This window comes from Mastigoproctus giganteus, chromosome 6 (genome assembly GCF_048544385.1).
Source record: "Mastigoproctus giganteus isolate SK-2022 chromosome 6, ASM4854438v1, whole genome shotgun sequence".
In the NCBI taxonomy this organism is placed as follows: Eukaryota; Metazoa; Arthropoda; class Arachnida; order Uropygi; family Thelyphonidae; genus Mastigoproctus; species Mastigoproctus giganteus.
The window spans coordinates 107,016,238-107,042,343 of NC_143580.1; the positions used below are offsets into that span (position 1 = coordinate 107,016,238).

Here is a 26,106-nt window from a genome sequence, read left to right on the forward strand (position 1 = left end):
AAATTTAGCGGACTTTTCAGTGCACACACTAGGGCTTACAATACTGGTCAAAATCTTTATACCAGTATTTGGGTATTTTTAATTTATGAAACTGGGATACCGGTATTCCAAAAACAAACGTTTTTCTCAATAAATTTGGATGACAATTAGGTGCAATAAAGTAAGGAAAAAAACAAGTACCGCAATTACTTGAATTCATGTTTTAAATAAACTTTTATTGCAATAATAAATATTCTTAAAAAAATCATTAAAATACAGTTATTCTAAAAACAAAAAAATGCATATTGTTACTGCAAAGTTTAGTTATGTTTAAGCATCCACACTACCTGTCCAAATAAAGAGAGCTCTTAAGAATCATAAGCAATCAATAGTATGATCATTTAAAATGGATCTAATTTGGGTACATACAGTATTTCATTATCAGCAGAAAACGCCCTTTTGGATTCTATTTTGGTACTATTGTACTGAGATAAGTGTAGACGATCTCAGTCCATATTTTCTAGGCTTTCATCCTTTTGTGGCAAAAGGATCAAAGCCTAGCAAGGAACTTTTTTAGCAAAAATAGTTAAAAGTATTTCATTAATTTCTGACTCAAGTTCATCTTTTAAAAGCCTATTGGAGTCAGGCAATTTCTTATTTTGGAAAGAATTTGCGGAACACTGATGTTCTGTTCCATGTTAGTCTTCCATGGTTGAATTATGTTCATCATTTTCTGAAGGAGAAAGACGTTTTATTAAGCGAAGTATAATTTTCACTATAGTATCTTTACTGAGTCTGGGAGAGAGAGCAAAGAGTGAGGATAAGGAATAAAGAAGAGAGCAAAGAGTGCAGTTCAGGAATTATATATATGCAAAGAACAGAAGGACAAATCAGATTGGACCCTTATGTAATGGACAGGGGATAGTATTAGATATCATGTTGGGTCCATTGTTGTTTTCTGTATTTATAAATGATATTGATGATGGTATATATCAAGCTTAATGTCCAAGTTTGCAGACAATACAAAGGTTGGCAGGGTTGTTAAGGACACTACTGACAGTATGCTGCTGCAACAGGATCTGGAAAGGTTGAGCAGATGGGCTGAGAGGGGGCAAATGAAGTTTAACATTGGCAAATATAAAGTATTACATATGGGAAACAGTAACCCCAGAGTAACGTATCAACTCTGTGGTACTAAACTGACAATGGCAGAGAATAAAAATGACCTGGGGGTTATTGTGCAGGCAGATATGAAGTTTTCTGAGCAGTGCAGATGGTCTGCAAGGGTAGCTCATGGTGCCTTGCCAATGATATACAGGAATTTTTCTAGAAAGGATAAGGAGGTAATTATTCCCTTGTATAAGGCAATGGTCAGGCCACACCTTGAGTACTGTATACAGGTCTGGAGGCCTCATTTCAAGAAGGATGTAGAGCTGCTGGAATGAGTGCAGAGAAGGGCAACAAGATTAGGGAATGGAACAAAGGATTGCTCTTACAAAGAAAGGCTTAAGTTTTCCAAATTACAGTGTCTGGAGACTAGGCACCGGCAAGGTGATCTGATAGAGGGGTACAAAGCCCTGAATGGTTTGAGCATGCTCAATGCTGATTGGATTCTGCCTCTTGTTCAGAATAATCACCTGAGAGGGCATAAATTCAAATTCAGGAAAGACAGATGTAGGATAGACGTGTGGAAATTTGCCTTTAGCCAGCGAGTAGTTGGTTGGTGGAACAGACTTCCATCCCATGTTGTGGAAGTTGATAGCCTAAATAAATTTATGTTCAGCTGGACAGGTATTTGGAATGAATGGAGAGGTGAAATGGGAGTGTTTTTTTTTTTTTTTTTTGGCTGATGCTCGATAAGCTTGCTTTATTGCATCATATGCCTCTACTAATGCTAACATAGCTGAAGTTGCAGATGAACTCAACAGTTACTTTGCATTGATATTTACACAATAAAAACGCTTTTGTATCAATGAGATATTATCGAAGTGAAGTTGAAAAAAATGTAAATAATGATGTTGAAATTTCAAATGATTATTTAATGAGAACTTTCACGCCTAAAACGAGTAAGGCTCCTGTGTTTGATAGCTTATACCCTATAATCTTAAAGGAGATGCCAAGTGAGTGCATTGAACCATTAGCATTAGCAAGGGCACATGATGCAAGAAAGCAAGATTATATAGCATCAGCCAAAAAAAAAAAAAAAAAAAACCCTTATTTCACCCATCCCCTCACTCCAAATGTTTGTCAAGTTCTGCCTTGAATCTATTTAAGCTATCAACTTCTACAACGACAGGTGGAAGTTTGTTCCAGCAATCAACCACCCGCTGCCTAAAGGCAAACTTCCGCACATCTATTCTACAACCGTCTTTTCTCAATTTGAATTTATGCCCTCTCAAGTGATTATTCTGAGCAAGAGGAAGAAAGTCATCAGCATTGAGCATGCTCAAACCATTCAAGCCTTTATACACCTCAATCAGATCACCTCGCAAGCGGCATATCCAGACACTGCAATCTGCAAAACTTAAGCCTTTCTTCGTAAGAGCAACCTTCATTCCATTCACTAATCTTGTTGCCCTTCTCTGTACTCGTTCCAACAGCTCTACATCCTTCTTAAAATGAGGCCTCCAGACCTGTATACAGTACTCAAGGTGTGGCCTGACCATTGCCTTATACAAGGGGATAATCACCTCCTTATCCCTGCTAGAAAAATTCCTATATATCATTGACAAGACACCATGAGCTACTCTTGCAGACCATCTGCACTGCTCAGAAAACTTCATATCTGCCTGCACAATTACCCCCAGGTCCTTTTTATTCTCTACCACTGTCAGTGTGGTACCACAGTACTCTGGGATTACTGCTTCCCATATGTAGTACTTTACATTTGTCAATGTTAAACTTCATTTGCCACCTCTCAGCCCATCTGCTCAACTTTTCTAGATCCTGTTGCAGCAGTGTACTGTCATTAGTGTCATTAACAACCCTGCCAACCTTTGTATCGTCTGAAAACTTGGACATTAAGCCTGATATACCATCATCAATATCATTTATAAATACAGAAAATAACAATGGACCCAACACTGAACCCTTAGAGACGCCACTAATAACATTAGTCCATGAAGACCAGTGTCCATTGATTACCACTCTCTGTCTTCTCCCACTCAACCATCCCTTTATCCATAGCAGCAATTTGCCTCCAAAGCCACACTGCTCCAATTTATGCAGCAGTCTTCCATGTGCAACAGTATCAAATGCCTTTCTAAGATCCACATATATGATATCAAAGTTATTCTTTGCTTCCAGTTCCTTTGTGACTACATCATAGTATCCAATAAAATTAGTCAGAGAAGACTTCCCCTTAAAAAACTCATGCTGTGTCCGAGCTGAAGTCTTGTCTATAACTGAAGTCTTGTCTAGATGATCCTGCAATGCTTCTTTAACCAGTGCCTCCATTAATTTCCCTGGAACAGAAGTTAAACTAACAGGTCTGTAATTAGCTGTCTCCCCCTTTGATCCTCCTTTGTGGATTGGGGTCACATTTGCACATCTCCAGCCCATGGGTACCCTCCCTGATTCCAGGGAAGCTCTCATAATTATGGCTAAGGGTTTGCTTACTTCCTTTGCCACCTTCTTTAATATAACTGGATAGATTCCATCCACTCCAGGTGCCTTTCTTATGTTTATCTTCAACAATTTCTCCTCCACTTTATTCTCAGTTATTACAAGATTGTCTAGCTTACTGCCAGAGTTAAATACACATCTGGCATTCCCCTCCCTGAGTAACTCCTCATGCGTGAATGTAGATACAAAATATTCATTGAGCTACCTGAGCAGGATCATCAACAGTCGAACCATCGATATCAAGTGGACCAATCTGATTCATCCCCTCCCTTCTATAATTTACATAAGTAAAGAACTCTTTGTTGTTTGAAGTTGCAGATGAACTCAACGGTTACTTTGCATCGATATTTACATAAAAAACCCTTTGTATCATTGCGATATTATGGAAGTGAAGTTGAAAAAAATGTAAATAATGATGTTGAAATTTCAAATGATTTGAGAACTTTCGTGCCTGAAACGAGTAAGGCTCCTGTGGTTGATGGCACATACCCTATAATCTTAAAGGAGGCGTCAAGTGAGTGCATTGAACCATTAAGGCTAGTTATGAGAGCATCATTGGATAGGAGAGATTCTGTTGGATTGGTTTAAATTGGAACATAAAGGCAGTTCTAGGAGTGTAACGGGAAATTACCAACCAGCCAGTCTGAACCGAAGACAACAAATGAAGAGCAAGATAAACGATGACAAGGATAAAATTGAGTAAGTAGAACAAGCATTAAGGGAAAATAAAGGATTTAAATCGGCAGCCGTGAGCAGTAATACAGAAAGACCAATGATACTGAAATTGAAGAATAGAAAGGGTGTACTTATAAATAGCAGGGATGGCATAATTCAAATAGCAGAAGACTACTATAGAGAATTATACAAGGAGGAGGGAATGATGCCAGCAGTGGGGAAGATGGATCAAAAATTAGTAACACATATGACATACCCGATATCCTTCCTGATGAGGTAGAACATGCACTGAAGAAAATGAAGAATCAGAAAGCCCCGGGGGAAGATGAAGTTACTGTAGAGTTGTTAAAATTGGGAGGATGAGACATGACACAGAAATTGGCAAGACTCTTCATAAAATACATTAGAAAAGGCATGATGCCTAAGGAATGGAATAATGCAATCATAGTTTTGCCGCATAAGAAAGGAGATAAATTGGTAATTATAGACCAATTAGCTTGTTATCACACATCTACAAGTTGTTCACAAGGGTCATTACTAACAGATTAGAAAGAATACTTGATGAGAATCAACCAACAGGTTGATTTTTTTTAGAACAGGATTCACAACTATGGATCACCTTCACGTAATATCACAGCTAATGGAGAAAGCAAATTAATATAAAACACTATTATGCCTGGAATTTGACTCCATACAGCATAAGGTAATGTTTCGGGCACTGGAAAGGCATGGCATAGATACCCCATGTATTATGATTTTGAAGAAAATATATGAGAACGCTACCTCCTTTATTAGACTAGACAAAGACAGTAGCAAATTTAAAATTGAGAAAGTAGTTCGACAAGGAGACACATTATCTCCTAAGTTGTTTACTGCTGCCCTTGAGGAAGCTTTCAGAAGATTAGACTGGTCGCAGAAAGGAGTCAATGGGAATGGAGAGTACCTAAACCATCTACGGTTTGTAGATGACATTGTGATCATAAGCCATGATCCCAAAGAATTAGAGGAAAAACTTAATCAGTCATGCGAGTTAGTAAGGATTTCGGACTAAAGAAGAATATGGCTAAAACAAAAGTAATGATGAACAAGTATGCCACAGGAAGGGATATAATCATTGAAGGAGCAGTACGAAAAGCTGGATTCATATACTTACCTGGGACAAGTCATTAGCTGTAATAATGATAAATGGCTGGAAGTCAAGAGAAGAATAAGTTTTGGATGGCTAGCACTCAGGAAATATAGTCATATACCGAGGAGCATATCCCAATTTGTCTGAAACGTAAAATAATGAACCAATGTAAACTCCCCACCATGGCTTATAGAAGTGAAACTTGGGCACTCACCAAAAGAAGAGAAGCTGAGAACTACACAGCGAAGAATGGAACAAATTATATTAGGAATCAGACTGTTAGATAAGAAGAGAAACACATGGATTACGCAGCAAACTCAAGTAAAGGACATCCTTATCAAAACTAAAGAACTAAAATTGTCTTGGCCAGGACACAGCTCGAAGACATGATGACAGATGGACTAAGAAAATAACAGAATGGTACCCAAGAGGAGCTAGAAGAAAACCTGGAAGACAACGATGGAGATGGACGGATGAAATTCACAAGTTCATCAGTAGTAAATGGATGGTCATTGCATAAAACAGAAGGAACTGGAAAGTTGCTGGAGAGGCCTTCTCCTGCAGTGGATTGAAAATGGCTGATGATGATGTATAAAACAAATACACAAAATATTAGCACACTAAATTTATATTTATTTTAAATATTTCCATTTTTAAGCTGAAAACAAAGTTCCTGACTTTTGGTCCACTCAGTGCTCTTTTAAAGTGGTGCTAATAATTCATAGTTGAATAGTAAGGCAATTCGAAGCAGTAACTTCACAATTTAAAAGATAAATGTGTTTGAAAATACTTTGCTTTTCATTCAAGCTGTCTGTTGTATAAAAATGATCATAAGTTCTAATATACAAATAAATATTTTTTAAGAAACTTCAGTTGTTATTCTTCCATTTGTTTAAAAGATGCTTTGCTGTGAAGCATAAGAATTATACCTCAAATATTTCAGGAGTGCAGACTCAATGAATACAAAAAAAAAAAAAAAAAATAGCACTTTTAAATGTGCTGCAATTTTAGTTACAGCATAAACCAAAATAACAAATAAAGTGCCAAGGTAAACTATCCACCTGGGATAGTTTACCTTGGTACTTTCTTTGAAATGAAATGAAGAAAGCAATGAAGACAGTTCGAGTACAATACAATTTCAGTATATTTTTACACTATTGAGAGATGAGTATAAAGCACGGGGTTTAGGTGTTATAAATGGTAAAAAGCAACCTCAATCTGTAATTTAACCTTACCTGAAGTTGTTCATATAGAAATTTATCTGGATGAAGACCCCAAAGTATTTCTTCAGCACCTCTCTTCCAGTAAACACTGCCATGTTGCTGTAAAAATGCATTTAATTAAATTAATTTCATTGCAAATGCTTTTCAAAAGCCAAGGCAGACAAGTAAGATACAAAAACATTTATAATATATATATTTGTGCTACATAATAATTGGTAAAAAGTTTTGAAACCTTTGGCCCAGCACTTTCCTTCCTTTTTAACCACAGAAGTCATTGCTGAAATCGTGCAGGGTTTTCAAGACACCCCATACAATTTCAGCGATGTTCAGAAATCTTGTGAAAGCAAGAATAATGCAGGATCAAGCTGACTATTCTCAATAATTATAAGCACATGCTGAAATCTCTTAAGTCTAATTATTGAAGTTCACTGACTTTACATTTTATGGCAGTGTCTCCATTTGTTACATTCTCTAGCTTCTAGTTATTGAAGTCAGGCAGACATCCAATTGTTGAAGCATGAGAATTTTTTAATTTACATTTCACTCACAAACAATGAAGGTAATTCCCAAATGAGGTGATAAAAAAAAATGAAGAATTATTTTTAAAAAATAAATGTTTTAATATTAAAAAAATTAATATTTACAGTTGTGTACATAACAGATTTAAAATAAAGGTGACATTAAAAAGTGAACCAATTCGAATTATTATGACTGATTTTTAAGGCTTTTCCAAGTGCATGTGTGATTCTCAAAAAAAAAAAAAAAAAAAGGAAAATTGGTCTGTTCCCAGTTTAAAAAATTTATTTTCAAACCTCCACTTCAGTCACGGCTGATTGAAGTGAGGTTATTTCTTGCCACTGCTCACCTTCCTTGACTATTCATATACCAAAACTAAATGCGAAATAACAAAAATTATGTAATTTTGAGGGCTTATATAAAGAAGAATTGATACACTTTTTTACATGGAATTAATTTCAGGTTTTTATCCGTCATAAATAAACTGAACTAGATTGCAAAGGTCAAAATATATATAAAAAAACTGAATTTACTGAATTACAGGCCAGTTAGTTGAACTTCTGTTCCGGGTAAAATAATGGAGTCACTGGTTAAAGATGCATTGCAGGTTCATGTAGACAAGACTGCAGCAATAATTCAGACACAGCATGGGTTCGTTAAGGGAAAGTCTTGTCTGACAAATCTGATAGGATATTACGATGTAGTTACAAAGGAACTGGATGCAAAAAATAATTTTGATATCATATACTTGGATTTCAGGAAAGCTTTTGACACTATTGCGCATGGAAGACTACTGTACAAATTGGAGCAGAATGGTATTACGGGTAAGTTGCTACAATGGATAACAGGATGATTGAGTGGGAGAAGACAGAGGGTGGTAATCAATGGGTGTTGCTCTTCGTGGACTAATGTTATTAGTGGAGTCCCACAGGGTTCGGTGTTGGGTCCACTGCTGTTTTGTATATTTATCAATGATATCGATGAAGGCATATCAGGCTTAGTGTCAAAGTTTGCAGATGATACAAAGGTTGGCAGGGTTGTTAATGACAGTAATGGCAGTGTGCTGAGAAGTGGCAAATGCAAAGTACTGCATACGAGTAGAAGTAACCCCAAAGAAACGTACCAACTGTGTGGTACTACACTGTGTGGTACTACACTTAAGGTTTGTAGAAAATGAAAAAGACCTGGGAGTAATTGTGTAGTCTGATATGAAGTTTTCTGAGCAATGCAGACAGGCTGCCAGGGCAGGTCATGGGGTTTTGTCAATGATATATAGGGGTTTTGCTAGCAGGGAAAAGGAATTGATTGTCCCTCTGTATATGGCAATGGTCAGGCCACACCTTGAGTACTGCGTACAGGTCTGGAGGACTCATTTTAGGAAGGATGTAGATTTGCTTGAGCAGGTACAGAGAAGGGCAACAAGATTGGTGAGGGGAATGAAGGGATACTCTTACCAAGAGAGGCTTAGGTTCTGCAAATTGTAATGGCTGGACTAGGCACCTGCGCGGTGATCTGATTGAGGTGTATAAGGCCTTGAATGGGTTGAGCATGCTGCATTCTGAAGGGATTCTTCCACTTGTTCAGATTGCGAACCTAAGGGGGCATAAATTCAAATTAAGGAAAGACAGATGTAGAAGAGATGTGCGGAAATTTGCCTTTAGCCAGTGGGTGGTTAATCGCTGGAAGAAACGTCCATCTGTCGTTGTGGAAGTTGATAGGTTAAATAAATTTAAGGAGGCTCTTGACAAACATTTAGAGGGAATGGTTGTTTGTTTTGTTATTTGGTTTTTGGAGCATTAGCAACTAAGGCCATATTGGTCCGTAAATATGTGGTGGTCATTCCTTTGACCTTTCCACATCCTCCGTATTTGGTGGTGAGAGGCTCAAACCTCGGTCTAATCAAGAAGCGTGTGCTACACACTGCTGCTCCTTCCCACCTGGCTACGGAGGCACCAGGGAGAATGGTTGTGTGAATATTTTTTTTTTTTGGCTGATGCTGTTGCTGCTCATACACTTGCTTTCTTGCATCACATGCTACTACTACTACTACCACTACGTAACCTTCTAAAATTTTGCTCAATTTGTGTAGCTGATTTTATTTTAATTATAAAGAAAAAGCATTTTTATTTTAATTATAAAGAAAATGAATGTTTTCTTCCCTAACATCATTATTTATCTGTTTTATGTAAAAAGATTAAGCATTATCTAGCCAAGAAGAAATTATGTTAATTAAAAAAAATTTTTTTTTGAAATTTGAGCACTCTATATAATAAGTATAAATCACTAACCTGACCACATCCTGATATTGCTACAACAGTAGCAAAATCTAATCCTGCCACTTTTAATTTTTCTAAAATCATATCTAGGGCTTTAACCCACATAATGGTAGGAGCAGTAACTGTAAGTCCATCTCTAAACTTCTGAACACCTCCATGACATCTGAAAAAAATCAAATTAATAATAATAAATATATGGTTATCCTATAAATACTTTTATAAGCAAAATTCATACATTCAAATCTAAATGTAAAGAATGATATATGATACAAACTGACTGAATCAAATTCGCATGCATATAGAAGAAATAAAACTACTTTATTCTGATAACAGTACACTTCGTTGCATTCTGTTTTTCTATATTACTGTCTGGGAATGCCTCTAGTTGCTCTAATGACATTAACAAAGTTCAGCCTTATGTTCAATTTAGAAATGTCATTATCCAGAATTAACTTAAAATTACTAATTTAATTTTTTAACTGCATCATGGAAGTAAATTCATTAAGAAACCAAGACATTGTCATGATGTTTCAAGATCTCCTAGCCTCTCTTCAGATGGCCCCACTTACTAACCTCTTATCAAACAGTAAATAACGTGATGCCAAACAAGCAGTTGTTGTTGTTATTTGGTTTTTAGGAGCATTAGCAACTAAGGCCATATTGCTCCGGTGCGGTGGTCATTCCTTGACCTTTCCGCATGCTCCGTATTTGGTGGTGACCGGCTCGAACCCCGGTCTAATCAAGAAGCGTGTGCTACGCACTGCTGCTCCTTCCCACCTGGCTACGGAGGCACCTCCAAACAAGCAGTCAAGCAGTGTGAGGAAGGAGAAATTTCTGATTGAAAATTAGTAAAAAATTACATATATACATAAATGTGTACTGGGCTGACTTCAACCATTGCAGCAATTTAGTAAAGAAATGGGTTTCAACAGAAGTGTTGTTTTCTCTTCCTCACACCCTTTGCTGCCAATTTAGACTCAATGCATTACTCACCAACTGACATAGGGTTGCTTACTGCAGTCTTGAAACATTATAGCAGTGTCTCATTTTCTTGGAGCAAAGCAAATTTGCATTATTGATATGTTATTCAATTTAAAAATGAAATTAGTCATTTTAAATTGATTCATGGATATCATTTCTAAAGAGAGCATAAGCCCACACCTTATCACTGGAGAAAACAGTGGCTTGGCTTGGTTTATTAGTATCTTAGTATCTCTGGACAATAAAACAGAAAAGCAAAATGCAGAGAGGCATACTATTAACATTTTAACACCTGCATTAAAATATAATCCCATTACTTTACTAAATAAGGCTATTAAGTGGAAAAATTACACATTACCTAAATTCAGGGAGCTCAGAATCAAAATGCACTGATGCTTCACATGTGACTTCCAAGTTTTCGTTGACTGTTATTGCTTTTAACTGTAAAAATACAACTTTCTTTTTATTCAAAAGTTTTAGAGTAAAGCATTTAGGCAAAATTATAAGAAAAAGAAATTAACACAGATCAAAATAGCATGGATTTAACAATGGTCACTATATATAATAGTTTGACATTTTTTTTTTATGGTAACTCCAACAAAATGTTACTAGAACCTATATAGCTAGTACCACAAAGAAACTTGTTGGCATTGGATTTCTGTAGGTGGCAATTTTCAGGAAAGGCATAAATAAGACAGCTGTTCCAAAGAACAGAAGTAGAGGGAATAAATATAGATGAAAAGTTCAGTGAATGGATGGGGAAATGGAAAGGGTTATTATTATTATTATTTTTTTGGCTGACAATGCAAGAAAGCAGGCTATATAAGCTTGCTTTCTTGCATCATATGCCTCTACTAATGCTAATGCTAATTTCAAGTTCAACCAGAAAGAATGCTGGTTTAGAAAAAAACAGAAGAAATTATAGATGGAAACTCGGAAGAATAATATCATGGAAATATCTGTATAAAAAAACATGACAAAAAATGTTGTCTATGCAACAAGGATCATTGATTAACATAAGCATTCTTGCTACTTATAGCTGAAGAGTTTTTTGAAGTTTTGGGTAGCACTACTTCAGATGTGCAACAATGTTACATGGTAGACAGGATTTCAAACTTGTACAGAATAATTATAGATCTAATTAATCTGATGAGTATAATGAGCAATTGTGCAGAGAAATAGAGTGGGCAAGTAAATCAGAATGTGTTATAATGGGGGATTTTAACTTTCCAGATATTGACTGGAATTTGTGGGTTGCTCACTTGCACACTAGCAAGACTTTTCTGGATTTATTGGATGACTGTTTTCAACAGCAGCATGTTTGAGAGGCAACCAGAGGGAGTACTACACTTGACCTGATTATTCATGCATTAAGAATTTGCAGGTAAAGGAACCACAGGGTGATAGTGATCACAATGTACTGACATGGGAATTACTTAAAGATGTAACTACCATCAAGGCTAAAGGGAAGAGCTTTTGTAAATGTGACTACAGGGGTTTCAGACAGTTTTTAAATTCTGTACAGTGGGATCAACTGATGATGTTACCAATGTTGAATTCTAAATGGGAAGCCTTCAGGGACTTAATCTAGGAGGTTACTAAACTTTTCATTCCAATTAAGAAATACTGTTCAAGATTCAGGCCTAAATGGATGTCATGATTTAATGAGGCTCGTGGCAGAGAAGAAAAATGTATGGGATGCACATCAATTATCACTTCACACAGAAGTCTATGGCAGATATAAGCTTGTCTGTAATCGAGTCACAAAGGAGGTTAGGCAGGTGAAGACAGATTTTGAGAAATCCTTGGCAAAGGATAAAAGAAAAACAGGAAAGAGTTCTTTACTTACGTAAACTCTAGAAGGAAAGGGATGAATCAGATTGGACCACTTAACATTGATGGGTTGGCTATTGATGATCATGCTCAGGTAGCTGATAAACTGAATGAGTATTTTGCATCTACATTCACACATGAGAAGTTATTCAATGAGGAGAATGCCAGAAGTTTATCAAAATCTAACAGGGAGCTAAGTTATTTTGTAATAACTGAGAGCAAAGTGGAGGAGAAATTGTTGAAGTTAAACATAAGGAAGGCACCTGGGGTGGACGGGATCTATCCAGTTATATATTTAACCCCAGGGAAATATTTGCAAAGCCCATGCTCACCATCTGGTGAGCATGGGCTTTGCAAACCCAGGGTCCTGAGATGGATATCATCATTCTTCTCTTTCTTGGTGATTCCTTTCTACTTCTCTCTCTCTCTCTCTCTCAGGGTAACTTGGGAATTTTTTTTTGGCTGGTGCAGCACAAGCCTCAGGCTTCCTTGCACCATATAGCTACTAATAATAATAAATATTAAAGGAGGCAGCAAAGGAAGTAAAGCAAACACTTAGCCATAATTATGAGAGCTTCCTTGGACTCAGGGGAGATCCCCATGGACTGGAGGTGTGCAAATGTATCACCAATTCACAAAGAGGGGTTCAAAAGGTGACACAAGTAACTATAGACCTGTTAGTTTAACTTGTGTTCCAGGGAAAATTCACTGGTTAAAGAACCATTGCAGGATCATCTAACAAGACTGCAGTAATAGTTATGACACAGCTTAGGTTTGTTAAAGGGAGGTCTTGTCTGACCAATTTGACTGGATACTACGATGTGATCACAAAGGAACTGAATGTCAAAAATAATTTTGATATCATATACTGGGATTTCAGGAAAGCTTTTGATACTGTTGCACATGGAAGACTTCTGTACAATTTGGAGAGTTATAGCATTAAGGGTAAGTTGCTACAATGAATAAAGGGATGGTTGAGTGGGAGACGACAGAGAGTAGTAATCAATGGACATTGCTCTTCGTATACAAATGTTATTTGTGGAATTCCCCAGGGTTTGGTGCTGGGCCCATTATTGTTTTGTATATTCATCAATGATATTGATGAAGGTATATCAGGATTAATGTCCAAGTTTGCAGATGATACAAAGATTAGGAGGGTTGTTAATGACAGTAAACACAGTATGCTACTCCAACTGGATCTAGATAAGTTGAGCAAATGGGCTGAGAAGATGCAACTGAAGTTTAACATTGACAAATCCAAAGTACTGCATATGGGTAGCAATAACCCAAGAGAAACATACCAACTGTGTGGTACCCACTCAGGGAAGTGGAACAGACCTGGGAGTAACTGTGCAGTCAAATATGAAAGTTTGCTGAGCAGTGCACATGGGCAGGCAGGGCAGGTCATGGAGCCTTGTCAATGATATATAGGAATTTTGCTAGCAGGGACAGTGAGGTAATTATCCCATTGTACATTTGAATGGTCAGGCCACACCTAGAATACTGTGTACAAATCTGGAGGCCTCCTTTTAGGATGGATGTAGAGTTGCTAGAATGGCAACAAGTTTGGTGAGGGGAACTAAGGGGCACTCTTACCAAGAAAGGTTTAAGGTCTGCAAATTGCAGCACCTGGAGAGTAGGCACATGCGAGGTGATCTGATTGAGGTGTATAAGGCCTTGAATGGGTTGAGCAAGCTGAATGCTGATGGGATTCTTCCTCTTCCTCAAATTAAGAAACTGAGGGGCATAGATTCAAATGGAGGAATGACAGCGAATGACAGTTGTAAAATGGATGTGCTGAAGTTTGCCTTTAGCCAGCAGGTGGTTGATTGGTGGAACAGACTTCCATCTTTAGTTGTGGAAGTTGATAGCCTAAATAAATTTAAGGCTAAGCTGGACAGGCATTTGGAACGAATGGAGGGTGAAATGGGAGGGGTTTTTTTTTGCTGATGCTGCATAAGCTTACTTTCTTGTATCGTACGTCTCTACTAATGCTAATAATGGTTAGCAGCTAATTAGAAGGAAAATAACACCAAGAGTGAAAGAGAAAAACCTATTTTCTGGTGCAGAAGTGATAATTATGACATTCTTTATGCTAGAAGGTAACTCCAGTATATAAAGGTATTTGTTAAGAAATAGTTTTGTCTTCATGCCAACTTGCAAAAGCCTATAGAGACTTTTTGATTCACTATTCTTGCAAGTATAGCTCAATCTTCATTACATAGCCTTTATTGATAAAGGGTAATTAAAAATAGATATTGCACTAATTGGATTTCAGGATCAAATTCAGCTTAATACTAGGTCCCTTGTTTTTGATATTTGTTAATGACATTAATAAAGGCAAAACATAGCGAATGTCAGTTTGCTCATGATAGAAAGTTTCAAAGGACAGTACGCAATACTAACCAAGGTAGGCTGCTTCAAGCAAGGATAACAAATTATTCAGCTGATCTAAAATATAACAGTCAAAGTGATATATTAGAAAACGTAAGGTTCTAAATTTGGGTACTAACTTAAAGTGATTGACAATCATAATAAACTTAGGAATTTATTGTCAATTCAACTATACAATTTTATTTTGAAGTTCTCTCAACAGTGCAGACTAGAGATACTAAGACGGCACACTGTTTTATCAATGATGTATAATTTTGCTAACAGGAACAAAAAGGTAATTATAATATTTTATGAAGCCTTGATGCTATATCCCTTTTCTTTTAGCCAACAATTTGTTAATTATGGAATAAGTTACCTCCATGAGTATTTGACAGCTTGGAGAAATTCAAGGGTCAATGAAGAGTTACATGTAAGGATGGAAATAAATTTTTTATTTTCATTTTTATATGTTTCTTTTTTTATGTATTTATTTAATATTTTTTTTGGCTGAATAATCAGCCATGGAAGCCAAGATTACCTTGCTTCATATTTCCTTTATTAATACTAATGCTATTCTCAGCATGCCTATCTATTAATCCTTCTATAAAACTATAACTGATGGAAGAAAAATTAGGGGGGGGGGATGGGTGTTGAAAAATTCATTAAATAATAAATGCTTGTGAAAGACCCTATGACAAGAATGAAGATACACAAACACAAAAAATAACCATAATAATGTGTTTTATTCTGCTACTAATTCTTAAATATGAAACTAACTCAGACAGTTCATGCTTCTATGAGAGCATGGAACATGCTTAGCCATTTTGTGAAATCCAAGGGCTGCCAGATCTGTTACTATGAGTCATCAGTAGCACACAATGTTGTTTATTTCACAAACAAGTGGTAGTGGTGCTGTGATGAGGATCCACAAGAGAGCCCTACACTGATTCTATAGGTGTGATTTTACTATGCACCTAGCCCCAGAGCTCTTTCTGTTAGGAAACAGAACATGTTTCCATTGATCTGAAAGTGTTCTTCAGAGGCAGATTAACACAGTGATGTCAACTGCATCAAAGGCGGTCTGGAAGTCCAGGTACATTATTGCTAGGTCTGAATTTTCTTAAAAATGCAACCAGAATGTTATCAGTAGTCACCAGTAATTTTGTGATGGTCTGCCTGCCCTTGATACCATAGTGGAGTTGTTCCAGCTTTATAGGAATGAGTTAGTTGTCATCACTGGTGTAACACATCACTTTTCCTAAAAATATTTGGTAAGCAGGATGCCTCAGCTAGGGTTTTTTTTTTGTTTTTTTTTCCATGCATTAGTTCCCTGCCCAGGGATTAACAAATACAGTTGCCATATTGACTCATAAGCAGCTGAAGGTGGAAGTACCAGTTCTTAGATTTACACCCTGGCATGACTTTTGACAATAATACAGTATGAGAATTTTAGTACAGATGCAAAACTATCAACAGCATCATTTGGTAGAACAAATCTTATTGGTTATTATCATTTTATTATTATTTATTATTATTGTTAGCTATATGGTGCAAGGAAGCCTGAGGTTTATGCTGCACCAGGCAAAAAAAAATTCCCGAGTTACCCTAAGAAAGAGAGAGAGAAGTAAAAGGGAATCACCAAGAAAGAGAAGAATGATGATATCCAGCTCAGGACCCTGGGTGTGCCAAGGCCATACTCACGAGAAGTGAGCATTGAGGGAATGTGATAAAGAATAATAATTCAACCAGTCAAATCAGGATTTCATTAGAACATCATGAAAATTAAAAGTTGGCCGGACAGCATTTCACAATTAATTTCTCATTCAATGCACATCAAACTTCATCCTTTTTTTTTTTTCCTATTGATAATGGGAAAGGAAACAAATCAATATGTGAAAGTTCATTCATAAAAACATTATATTGTTTACATTATGGAGCTTTGTTTGTATACTTGCTGGTCATGTATGTGTTCACAACTCAGTAATTTATGATCCCTAGTGCTTTTTTGATATATAAAAATTCAAAAGCTTTTACTTTTCACAGAATTTAATTATCAAAAAAAATAGACTGTCCAACATGAGCATGAATGACATTAATTACTTTAGGCAGTTGTATTATATGAATTTTATGCTAACAAGCAAGGCAAACACTGGTATTTTTAACCTGATAATATGACTAGAGTTTACAATACAATCCAGAAGATCCTTTTAATTAGTATGCCATCAGGTGGAATGAGAAAGTTCCACCTGATGGCATAATGGTGGTTTTCCTTCTGCTTGGTAATTTGCTCAAAGCTAACCAGTTCACAAAAAGGGTGAACAAATCCCTCCCTTCTAATCATTGACCCAATGCACTTACCTGTACTCTTTCCAAAGTAATGAAGATATGATATCCATCAACCACCAACTCAGACCATCTTGAAACCAATCTGACTGATGCTCACCAATATGAATTCCATCAGTGTTGCACTACTGGAAATATGTCGGCTTATGTTATCCACCTTTGGACAATTTCAATGAAAAAGTTTAGTGAAACTCAAGCAATGGCTTTTATTCATGTTTGACATAAAGGTCTTCTAAACACACTCCCACTTTACGAATCAATGACTGCAATTGACTTTTGCAATTGGATATCCAGTTTTCTCCTCTGGCCACTCACTGAAAGTGATAGTGGACAGCTCTCAAATCTTCTCCATTAATGGTGTCTTTAATCCAGTCTTTAATCTTCTCCACTAATGCTGGTGTTCCCCTAAGTTCAGCAATTTCTCCCACTTATAAATTAATGACCTTGTTACACTGACTGGAAATACACAAACTGAAATCACAGTTTTGATGATTTCACCTTTCGCTTTACATTTCACCTTCCAGTTTCAGAAACCTTGCCCTGCAAGATTAGCTTCAACTTCTCAAATATCCACCATCAATTCCTTAAATGCTGATCTCCATGTAATTCATCAAGAGGCAAAGAAAAACTCTTAACTTGAAATCTTCTATAACTCAGTTGTGTCATATTTCTTGCATAAAAGGGTCTACTATTAAGTTCAGCTTTGACAACACCCAAATTTCCAGACAGTTCACATATCTCTATTTGGGCTCACTTTAATCTCTCTTGGCATAAGCACATCAGAAAAGATGGGTTTTCTTTTTCACTCTTGGTATTACTTTTCTGCTAAATAACTACTCATTCTATCATGGAATACTGCTACCATATCTAGGATGGTGTCTCCAAAACCTCTCAAGCTTCTGGATTTCATTAAAAATACCGCAGTCTGATTAACTAACGACATCTCTTACAGACTCTCCACCCACTGTCTCACAGACATCATTCAGTTTCTGCTGCATATCTATTCTATTGATACTTCCATTCTTCTGAATAAGTATCTGCAATTCACCCATTCCCTTACAAACTAGATGGTATCCATTTTCTGTCCAACAAAAATCTCACAAAACCAACTTTTCTTCATTTACCCCTTCTATTTTTGTTCTCTGGAAGGCTATTCCTTGCATGTATTTCCCAAAAATTACAACATACAGAAAATCATGTCTAATGTACCTGAAACCATGCATAGTACTGAGTACCATAGGTTCTAATACCTTTCATATTTCAGCTTTGATTAAAAAAAGAAAAATTGGAAATGAGGATTATGAATAAGCTTCCTTACTATGTTAGGGTCAGGAAATGGTTTAGATGACTTTTTACCATTATTATTGGGAAAATAAGGATGTTCACACTTATGTTATCTGAATAGTCTTTCTCTCCCCTCCTCTATAAAATTTACCAATGAGGTGGAATGTAACCAAGTTTTGCCTTTTCTCAATAAGCCAGAAATCTACTGATGTTAATAAGCAGATTTTGCCATAAGCAAAATCTTATTCACATCAGTTTACAGAAAACCTCCATGTGCAAATCAGTTTACCAAAATGCTATACACAGCATACCACGTGTTTAAATGAACTGACTTGGTTATGTTATTTTTTGGTTTTTAGGAGCATTAGCAACTAAGGCCATATTGCTCCGGGAATATGCGGTGGTCATTCCCTGACCTTTTAGCTTCCTCCGTATTTGGTGGTGACGGGCTCAAACCCCGGTCTAATCAAGAAGCATGTGCTACGCACTGCTGCTCCTTCCCACCTGGCTACGGAGGCGCCAACTGACTTGGTTGCATGGTAACAGATGTTATGAAAGGACATGGGAATTAGCCAAGATAAGAACCAGTCATAAGACATGTGGTTTCCTAGATTGGGTTCTTGATTGATATGAGGCTTGGACCTATGGGAAGAGATCATTTCAAGAGGCCCAAATCTCAAGCCAAAGTGTTGCTAGCCAGTACATGTTTATGTACTGGTGAATTTATCAGCCATGGAGTCAATATAAGATACACTGTCAACAACTTCTCAAGAAACTGTGCAGTAAGATATGAAGTTTTTTGAGCAGTGCAGACAGCTGCCAAAGCAGCTCATAGGGTCTTGTCAATGATATACAGGAATTTTGCTAGCAGGGATAAGGAGATGATTATTCCTTTGTATAAGGCAATGGTCAACCCACACCTTGAGTACTGCATACTGGACTGGAGGCCTCATTTTAGGAAGGACGTAGAGCTGAATACAGAAAAGGGCAATGAGATTGGTGAGGGGAACAAAGGGTTGCTCTTACCAAGTAAGGGTAAGTTCTGCGAATTGCAGCATCTAGAGACTAGGCATCTCAGAGGTGATCTGATTGAAGTGTATAAGGTCTTGAATGGTTTGAGCAAGCTCAATGCTGATGGGATTCTTCCTCTTGCTTAGATTACACACCTGAGGGGGGGATCATAAATTCAAATTGAGAAAAGGCAGTTGTGGAATAGATTTGTGGGTAGAAATTTGCCTTTAGCCAGCAGGTGGTTCATTGCTGGAACAAATTTCTATCTGTCATTGTGCAAGTTGATAGCTTAAATAAAATCAAAGAACTGAACAGGCCTATTGGAGGGAACAGATGAGTGAAATGGGAAGGATTTTTTTTTTTTTTTTTTTTTGGCTGATGCTGTACAAGCTTGCTTTCTTGCATCATGTGCCTCTATTAATGCTAACTCCTGCTTTTGATATGATATGGAGATGGTATATTAGTACTAAGAGCAGCAAATGATGCAAGGAAACAAACTTAAGCAGCAACAGCAAAAAAAAACAAACTTGATCTGACCATCCCCTCTAACAATGCCTACTGCTTCCTTAAATTTATTCAAACTATCCAATTCTACAACACAAGAATGAGGTTTATTCCAACAATAAATTGTTCTCTGGCTCAGAGTAAGCCTCAAATCTCACACGTTTCCAAGTGCTACAATTTGCGGAACTGAAATCTTTTATGGTAGGAATACCCTTACGGGTCCTTGACTAAGCTTGTTGCTCTTCTGTGCAACTTCCAGACCTATATGCAGCCTAACCACTGCTTTTTACTTGATAGTCGCCTCTTTGCTCCTGCCAGAAATATTTTAGTATATCATTAACCAAACATCATGAGCTGTCTGGGCAGTCTGCCTGTACTACTCAGAGAGCTTCATGAGGACAGTACAATTACACCTCTCTTTCGTTCTCCACTACCTTCAATGTGGTAGCACCTATTTTGGCATGTTATTCTAGGATTACTGCTGTCCAAATGCAATAACTTCCACTTATCAAAGTTAACTGCCAATTCTCAGCACATTTGCCTAATTTTTCTTGATCTTGCAATAAACCGCCCTGTTAACCTTAGTATCTTCGACAAACATATAAAATAAATTTGATATACCTTCATCAATATTATTAATAAATACTGAAAACAGTAAGGAACCCAGCACAGAATCCTGATTGACCCCACTAATAACATTAGTCCATATGGTAGAATGATGGAATATAGTATTAGTAATAGAGGCATGTGATGCATGAAAGCATGTAGCATCAGCCAAAAAAAAAAAATCCATTTCACACATCCATTCCCTCTGAAAGTTTGTCCAGTTCTTCCTTGAATTCATTTAAGCTATCAACTTCCACAATGGCAGATGTAAGTTTATTCCAGCAATCAATTACCTGCTGGCTAAAGGCAAATTTCTGCACATTTATTCTACAACTGTGTTTCCTCAATTTGAATTTATGCCCCCTCACGTTCGTAATCTGAGCAAGAGGAAGAATTCCATCAGAATTGACCCTGCTCAACCCATTCAAGGCCTTATATACCTCAGTCAGATCACCTCACAGGTGCCTAGTCTCCAGATGTTGCAATTTGCAGAACTTAAGCCTTTCTTGGTAAGAGGACCCCTTCGATCCCCTTCTCTGTCTCTCTCTGTACTTGCTCAAGCGACTCTACATCCTTCCTAAAATGCCTCCAGACCAGAATGCAGTACTCAAAGTCTGGCTCTGACCATTGCCGTATACAAAGGGATAATCACCCCCTTGTCCCTACTAGCAAATTTCATGTATATCATTGACAATACCCCATGACTTGCTCTGGCATCCTGTCTGCACTGCTCAGAAAAATTCATATCTGATTGCACAATTACTCCTAGGTCTTTTTCATTGCCATCTGCCAAACTTTTGTAGATCCTGTTGCAGTAGTACAATACCATTACTGTTGTTAACAACCCTGCCAACCTTTGTATCATCTGCAAACTTTGACATTAAGCCTAATATACCTTCATCAATATCATTGATAAATATGCAAAACAACAGTGAGCCCAACACCAAACCCTGGGGATACTTCACTAATAACGTTAGTCCATGAAGAGCAGCATCCATTGATTACCACTCTCTGTCTTCTCCCACTCAACCATCATTTTATCCATTGTAGCAATTTGTCCTTAATGCCATACTGTTCCAATTTGTACAGTGGTCTTCCATGTGTAATTATAACAAAAGCTTTCCTAAAATCCAAGTATATGATATCAGAATTATTTTTTGCATCCAGTTCCAATGATCCTGCTCAGGTAGCTAACAAACTAAATGAATATTTTGCATCGACATTCACACATGAGGGAAATGCCAGAGGTGTATTTAACTCTGGCAATAAGCTAGATAATCTTGTAATGACTGAGAGTAAAGTGGAGGAGAAATTGTTGAAGATAAACATAAAACAAGACACCCAGGGTGGATGGGATCTATCCAGTTATATTAAAGGAAGCAGCAAAGGAAGTAAGCAAACCCTTAGCCATAATTATGAGAGCTTCCTTGGACTCAGGGGAGGTACCCATAGACTGGAGATGTGCAAATGTGACCCCAATTCACAAAGGAGGGTCAAAGGCTGACACAAATAATTATAGACCTGTGAGTTTAACTTCTGTTCCAGGAAAATTAATGGAGGCACTGGTTAAAGAAGCACTGCAGGATCATCTAGACAAGACTTCAGTTATAGCTCGGACGCAGCATGGTTTTGTTAAGGGGAAGTCTTGCTTGACCAATTGGATTGGATACTATGATGCAGTCACAAAAGAACTGGATGCAGGGAATAACTTTGATATTATATACATGGATGGGATCTATCCAGTTCTTAGAAAGGATAGATTGGATCTTAGAAAGGCTTTTGATACTGTTGCACATGGAAGACTGCAGCACAAATTGGAGCGTGTGGCATTGGAGGCAAATTGCTGCTTTGGATAAAGGGGTGGTTGAGGGGGGGAAAAGACAGAGAGTGGTAATCAATGGACACTGCTCATCGTGGACTAATGTTATCAGTGGAGTCCCTCAGGGTTCAGTCCATTATTGTTTTCTGTATTTATAAATAATATTGATGATGGTATATCAAACTTAATGTCCAAGTTTGCTGACGATACAAAAGTTGGCAGGGTTGTTAAGGACACTACTGATGCTATGGTGCTGCAACAGGATCTGGAAAGGTTGAGCAGATGGGCTGAGAGGTGGCAAATGAAGATTAACATTGACAAATGTAAAGTCCTACATATGGGAAACAGCAACCCCAGAGCAATGTATCAACTCTGTGGTACTACACTGACAGTGGTAGAGAATGAAAAGGACCTGGGGATAATTATGCAGGCTGATATGAAGTTCTCTGAGCAGTGCAGATGGGCTGCAAGAGTAGCTCATAGTGTCTTATCAATGATATACAGGAATTTTTCTGGCAGGGATAAGGAGGTGATTATTCCCTTGTATAAGGCAATGGTCAGGCCACACCTTGAGTACTGTATACAGGTCTGGAAGCCTCATTTCAAGAAGGATGTAGAGCTGCTGGAAAGAGTACAGAGAAGGGCAACAAGGTTAGTGAATGGAACAAAGGGTTGCTCTTACGAAGAAAGGCTTAAGTTTTGCAAATTACAGTGTCTGGAGACTAGGCACCGGCGAGGTGATCTGATAGAGGTGTACAAAGCCCTGAATGTAAAGGACGCTCAATGCTGATGGGATTCTGCCTCTTGCTCAGAATAATCACCTGAGAGGGCATAAATTCAAATTCAGGAAAGACAGATGTAGGATAGATGTGCGGAAATTTGCCTTTAGCCAGTGGGTAGTTGGTTGGTGGAACAGACTTCCATCCCTTGTTGTGGAAGTTGATGGCCTAAATAAATTTAAGGCTCAGCTGGACAGATATTTTGAATGAAAGGAGGGGTGAAGTGGAAGTTTTTTTTTTTTCTGGCTGATGCTGCATAAGCTTGCTTTCTTGCATTATATGCCTCTACTAATGCTAATGCTAACTTGTCCTTAATGCCATACTGTTCCAATTTGTACAGTGGTCTTCCATGTGTAATAGTAACAAAAGCTTTCCTAAAATCCAAGTATCAGAATTATTTTTTGGATGCATTTCCTATGTGACTGCATCATAGTATCCAATCAAATTTGTCAGACAAGACTTCCCCTTTACAAACCCATGCTGTGTCTGAACTATAACTGTAGTGCTGTCAAGATGATCCTGCATTGCTTCTTTAATCAGTGACTCCATTATTTTCCCCAGAACAGAAACTAAACAGTCTGTAATTACCCGATGTTGTTGTTGTGGGTTTTTTTGCACAAGGGCCTCCTGGGCCATATTGTGCCTTTTCATTATTAATTTATGACTGAGTCTTTAATATTAATGTTATCAGAGGTGATTATATATATTTATGCTTTTCAAGTATTTAAACAGTTCTTCAAAATTTGCATTATTGCCAAGTATATGTAGTAAAGTTGAAGGTTCCTGCAAATTGGGGGATTTTAATTTCCCGGATATTGACTGGAATTTGTGGGTTGGTCACTCACACACTAGGAAGGCTTTTGCGGATTTATTGGATGATTGTTTTCTACAGAAGCATGTTCAGGAGGCAACTAGAGAGAGTAATATTCTTGATCTGATTATCAGTAATGATTCTTCATGCATCAAGAATCTGCAAATAAAGGAATCGATAGGTGGCAGTGATCACAGTGTGCTGAAGTGGGATTTACTCAAAGAGGTAACTACCATCAAGGGTAAAGGGAAGGGTTTTTGCTTTCGTAAAGGTGACTACGGTGGTCTGAGACAGTATTTAAAGTCTATACGGTGGAACCAACAGCAAATTCCAAATGGGAAGCATTCAAAGAATTAATCTTGGATGCCACTAGACTTTTCATATCAACAAAGAAATATTGTTCAAGATTAAGGCTTAAATGGATGTCAGATGAACTAATTTGACATGTGACAGAGAATAAAAATGCATGGGATACATATAAATTAACATGTGACACAGAAGCCTATGACAGATATAAGCTGGTCTGTATCCAAGTTACAAAGGAGGTAAGGCATGCAAAGACAGATTACGAGACATCTTTGGCAAAGGATGCAAAGAAAAACAGCAAAGAGTTCTTTACTTATGTAAACTCTAGAAGGAAGGGGTTGAATCAGATTTGTCCACTTAATGTCTATGGTTCAATTGTTGATGATCCTGCTCAGGTAGCTAACAAACTAAATGAATATTTTGCATCGACATTCACACATGAAGAGTTATTCAGGAAGGGGAATGCCAGAGGTGTATTCAACTCTTGCAGTAAGCTAGACAATCTTGTAATAACTGAGAGTAAAGTAGAGGAGAAATTGTTGAAGATAAACACAAGAAAGGCACCTGTGGTGGATGGAATCTACCAGTTATATTAAAGGAGGCAGAAAAGGAAGTAAACAAACCCTTAGTCATAATTATGAGAGCTTCCCTGGACTCAGGGGAGGTACCCATGGACTGGAGATGTGCAAATGTGACCCCAATCCACAAAGGAGGATCAAAGGGAGACACAGGTAATTACACACCTGTTAGTTTAACTTCTGTTCCAGAGAAATTAATGGAGGCACTGGTTAAAGAAGCATTGCAGAATCATCTAGACAAGACTTCAGTTACAGCTCGGACACAGCATGGGTTTGTTAAGGGGAATTCTTGTCTGACTAATATGATTGGATACTATGGTGTAGTCACAAAGGAACTGGATGCAGGGAATAACTTTGATATCATATATTTGGATCTTAGAAAAGCCTTTGATACTGTTGCACGTGGAAGACTGCTGCACAAATTGGAGCAGTGTGGCATTGGAGGCAAATTGCTGCTATGTATAAAGGGATGGTTGAGTGGGAGAAGACAGAGAGTGGTAATCAAAGGACACTGGTCTTCATGGACTAATGTTATTAGTGGAGTCCCTCAGGGTTCAGTGTTGTGTCCATTTTTGTTTTCTGTATTTATAAATGATATTGATGATGGTATATCAGGCTTAATGTCCAAGTGTGCAGATGATATGAAGGTTGACAGGGTTGTTAATGACACTAATGACAGTATACTTCTGCAACAGGATCTAGAAAAGTTGAGCAGATGGGCTGAGAGGTGGCAAATGAAGTTTAACATTGACAAATGTAAAGTACTACATGTGGGAAGCAGTAATCCCAGAGTAACGTATCAACTCTGTGGTACCACACTGGCAGTGGTAGAGAATTAAAAGGACCTGGGGGTAATTGTGCAGGCAGATATGAAGTTTTCTGAGCAGTGCAGACAGTCTGCAAGAGTAACTCATGGTGTCTTGTCAATGATATACAGGAATTTTTTTAGCAGGGATAAGGAGGTGATTATTCCCTTGTATAAGGCAATGGTCAGACCACATCGTGAGTACTGTATACAGGTCTGGAGGCCTCATTTTAAGAAGGATGTAGAGCTGTTGGAACGAGTACAGAGAAGAGCAACAAGATTAGTGAATAGAACAAAGGATTGCTCTTACGAAGAAAGGCTTAAGTTTTGCAAATTACAGTGTCTGGAGACTAGGCACCTGTGAGGTGATCTGATTGAGGCCTGTGAGGTGATCTGATTGAGGTGTATAAAGCCTTGAATGGTTTGAGCATGCTCAATGCTGATGGGATTCTTCCTCTTGCTCAGAATAATCGCCTGAGAGGGTATTTCTTGTAATCTGCCTTCGCTTGACTAACCTCCTTTGTGACTTGATTACAGACTAGCTTATATCTACCATAGGCTTCTGTGTTGTGTGATAAAAAATAATATGCATCCCATGCAATTTTCTTCTCTGTAACAGATGCTACAATTTTAAGAGAAGAAAACTTTTAT

The 26,106-nt window shown here is 37.6% G+C and overlaps 1 protein-coding gene across 3 annotated transcripts in view; it reads right to left on the bottom strand.

The window, feature by feature from the left end:
• Nucleotides 1-26,106, bottom strand: part of LOC150084496 (xylulose kinase) — a 92,142-nt gene that overhangs the window by 64,819 nt on the left and 1,217 nt on the right. For all 3 annotated transcript variants that reach the window (XR_016547062.1, XM_090375247.1, XM_090375246.1), the window contains exons 2-4: nucleotides 10,762-10,844; nucleotides 9,435-9,585; nucleotides 6,643-6,729 (exon numbers count right to left, since the gene is read on the bottom strand). Coding sequence is in view for 2 of the 3 variants with exons in the window: in XM_090375247.1 (XP_090231373.1) it covers nucleotides 6,643-6,729; nucleotides 9,435-9,585; nucleotides 10,762-10,844 (321 nt within the window). In the remaining variant the exon portion in view is untranslated. The remainder of the gene's footprint in view (nucleotides 1-6,642; nucleotides 6,730-9,434; nucleotides 9,586-10,761; nucleotides 10,845-26,106) is intronic.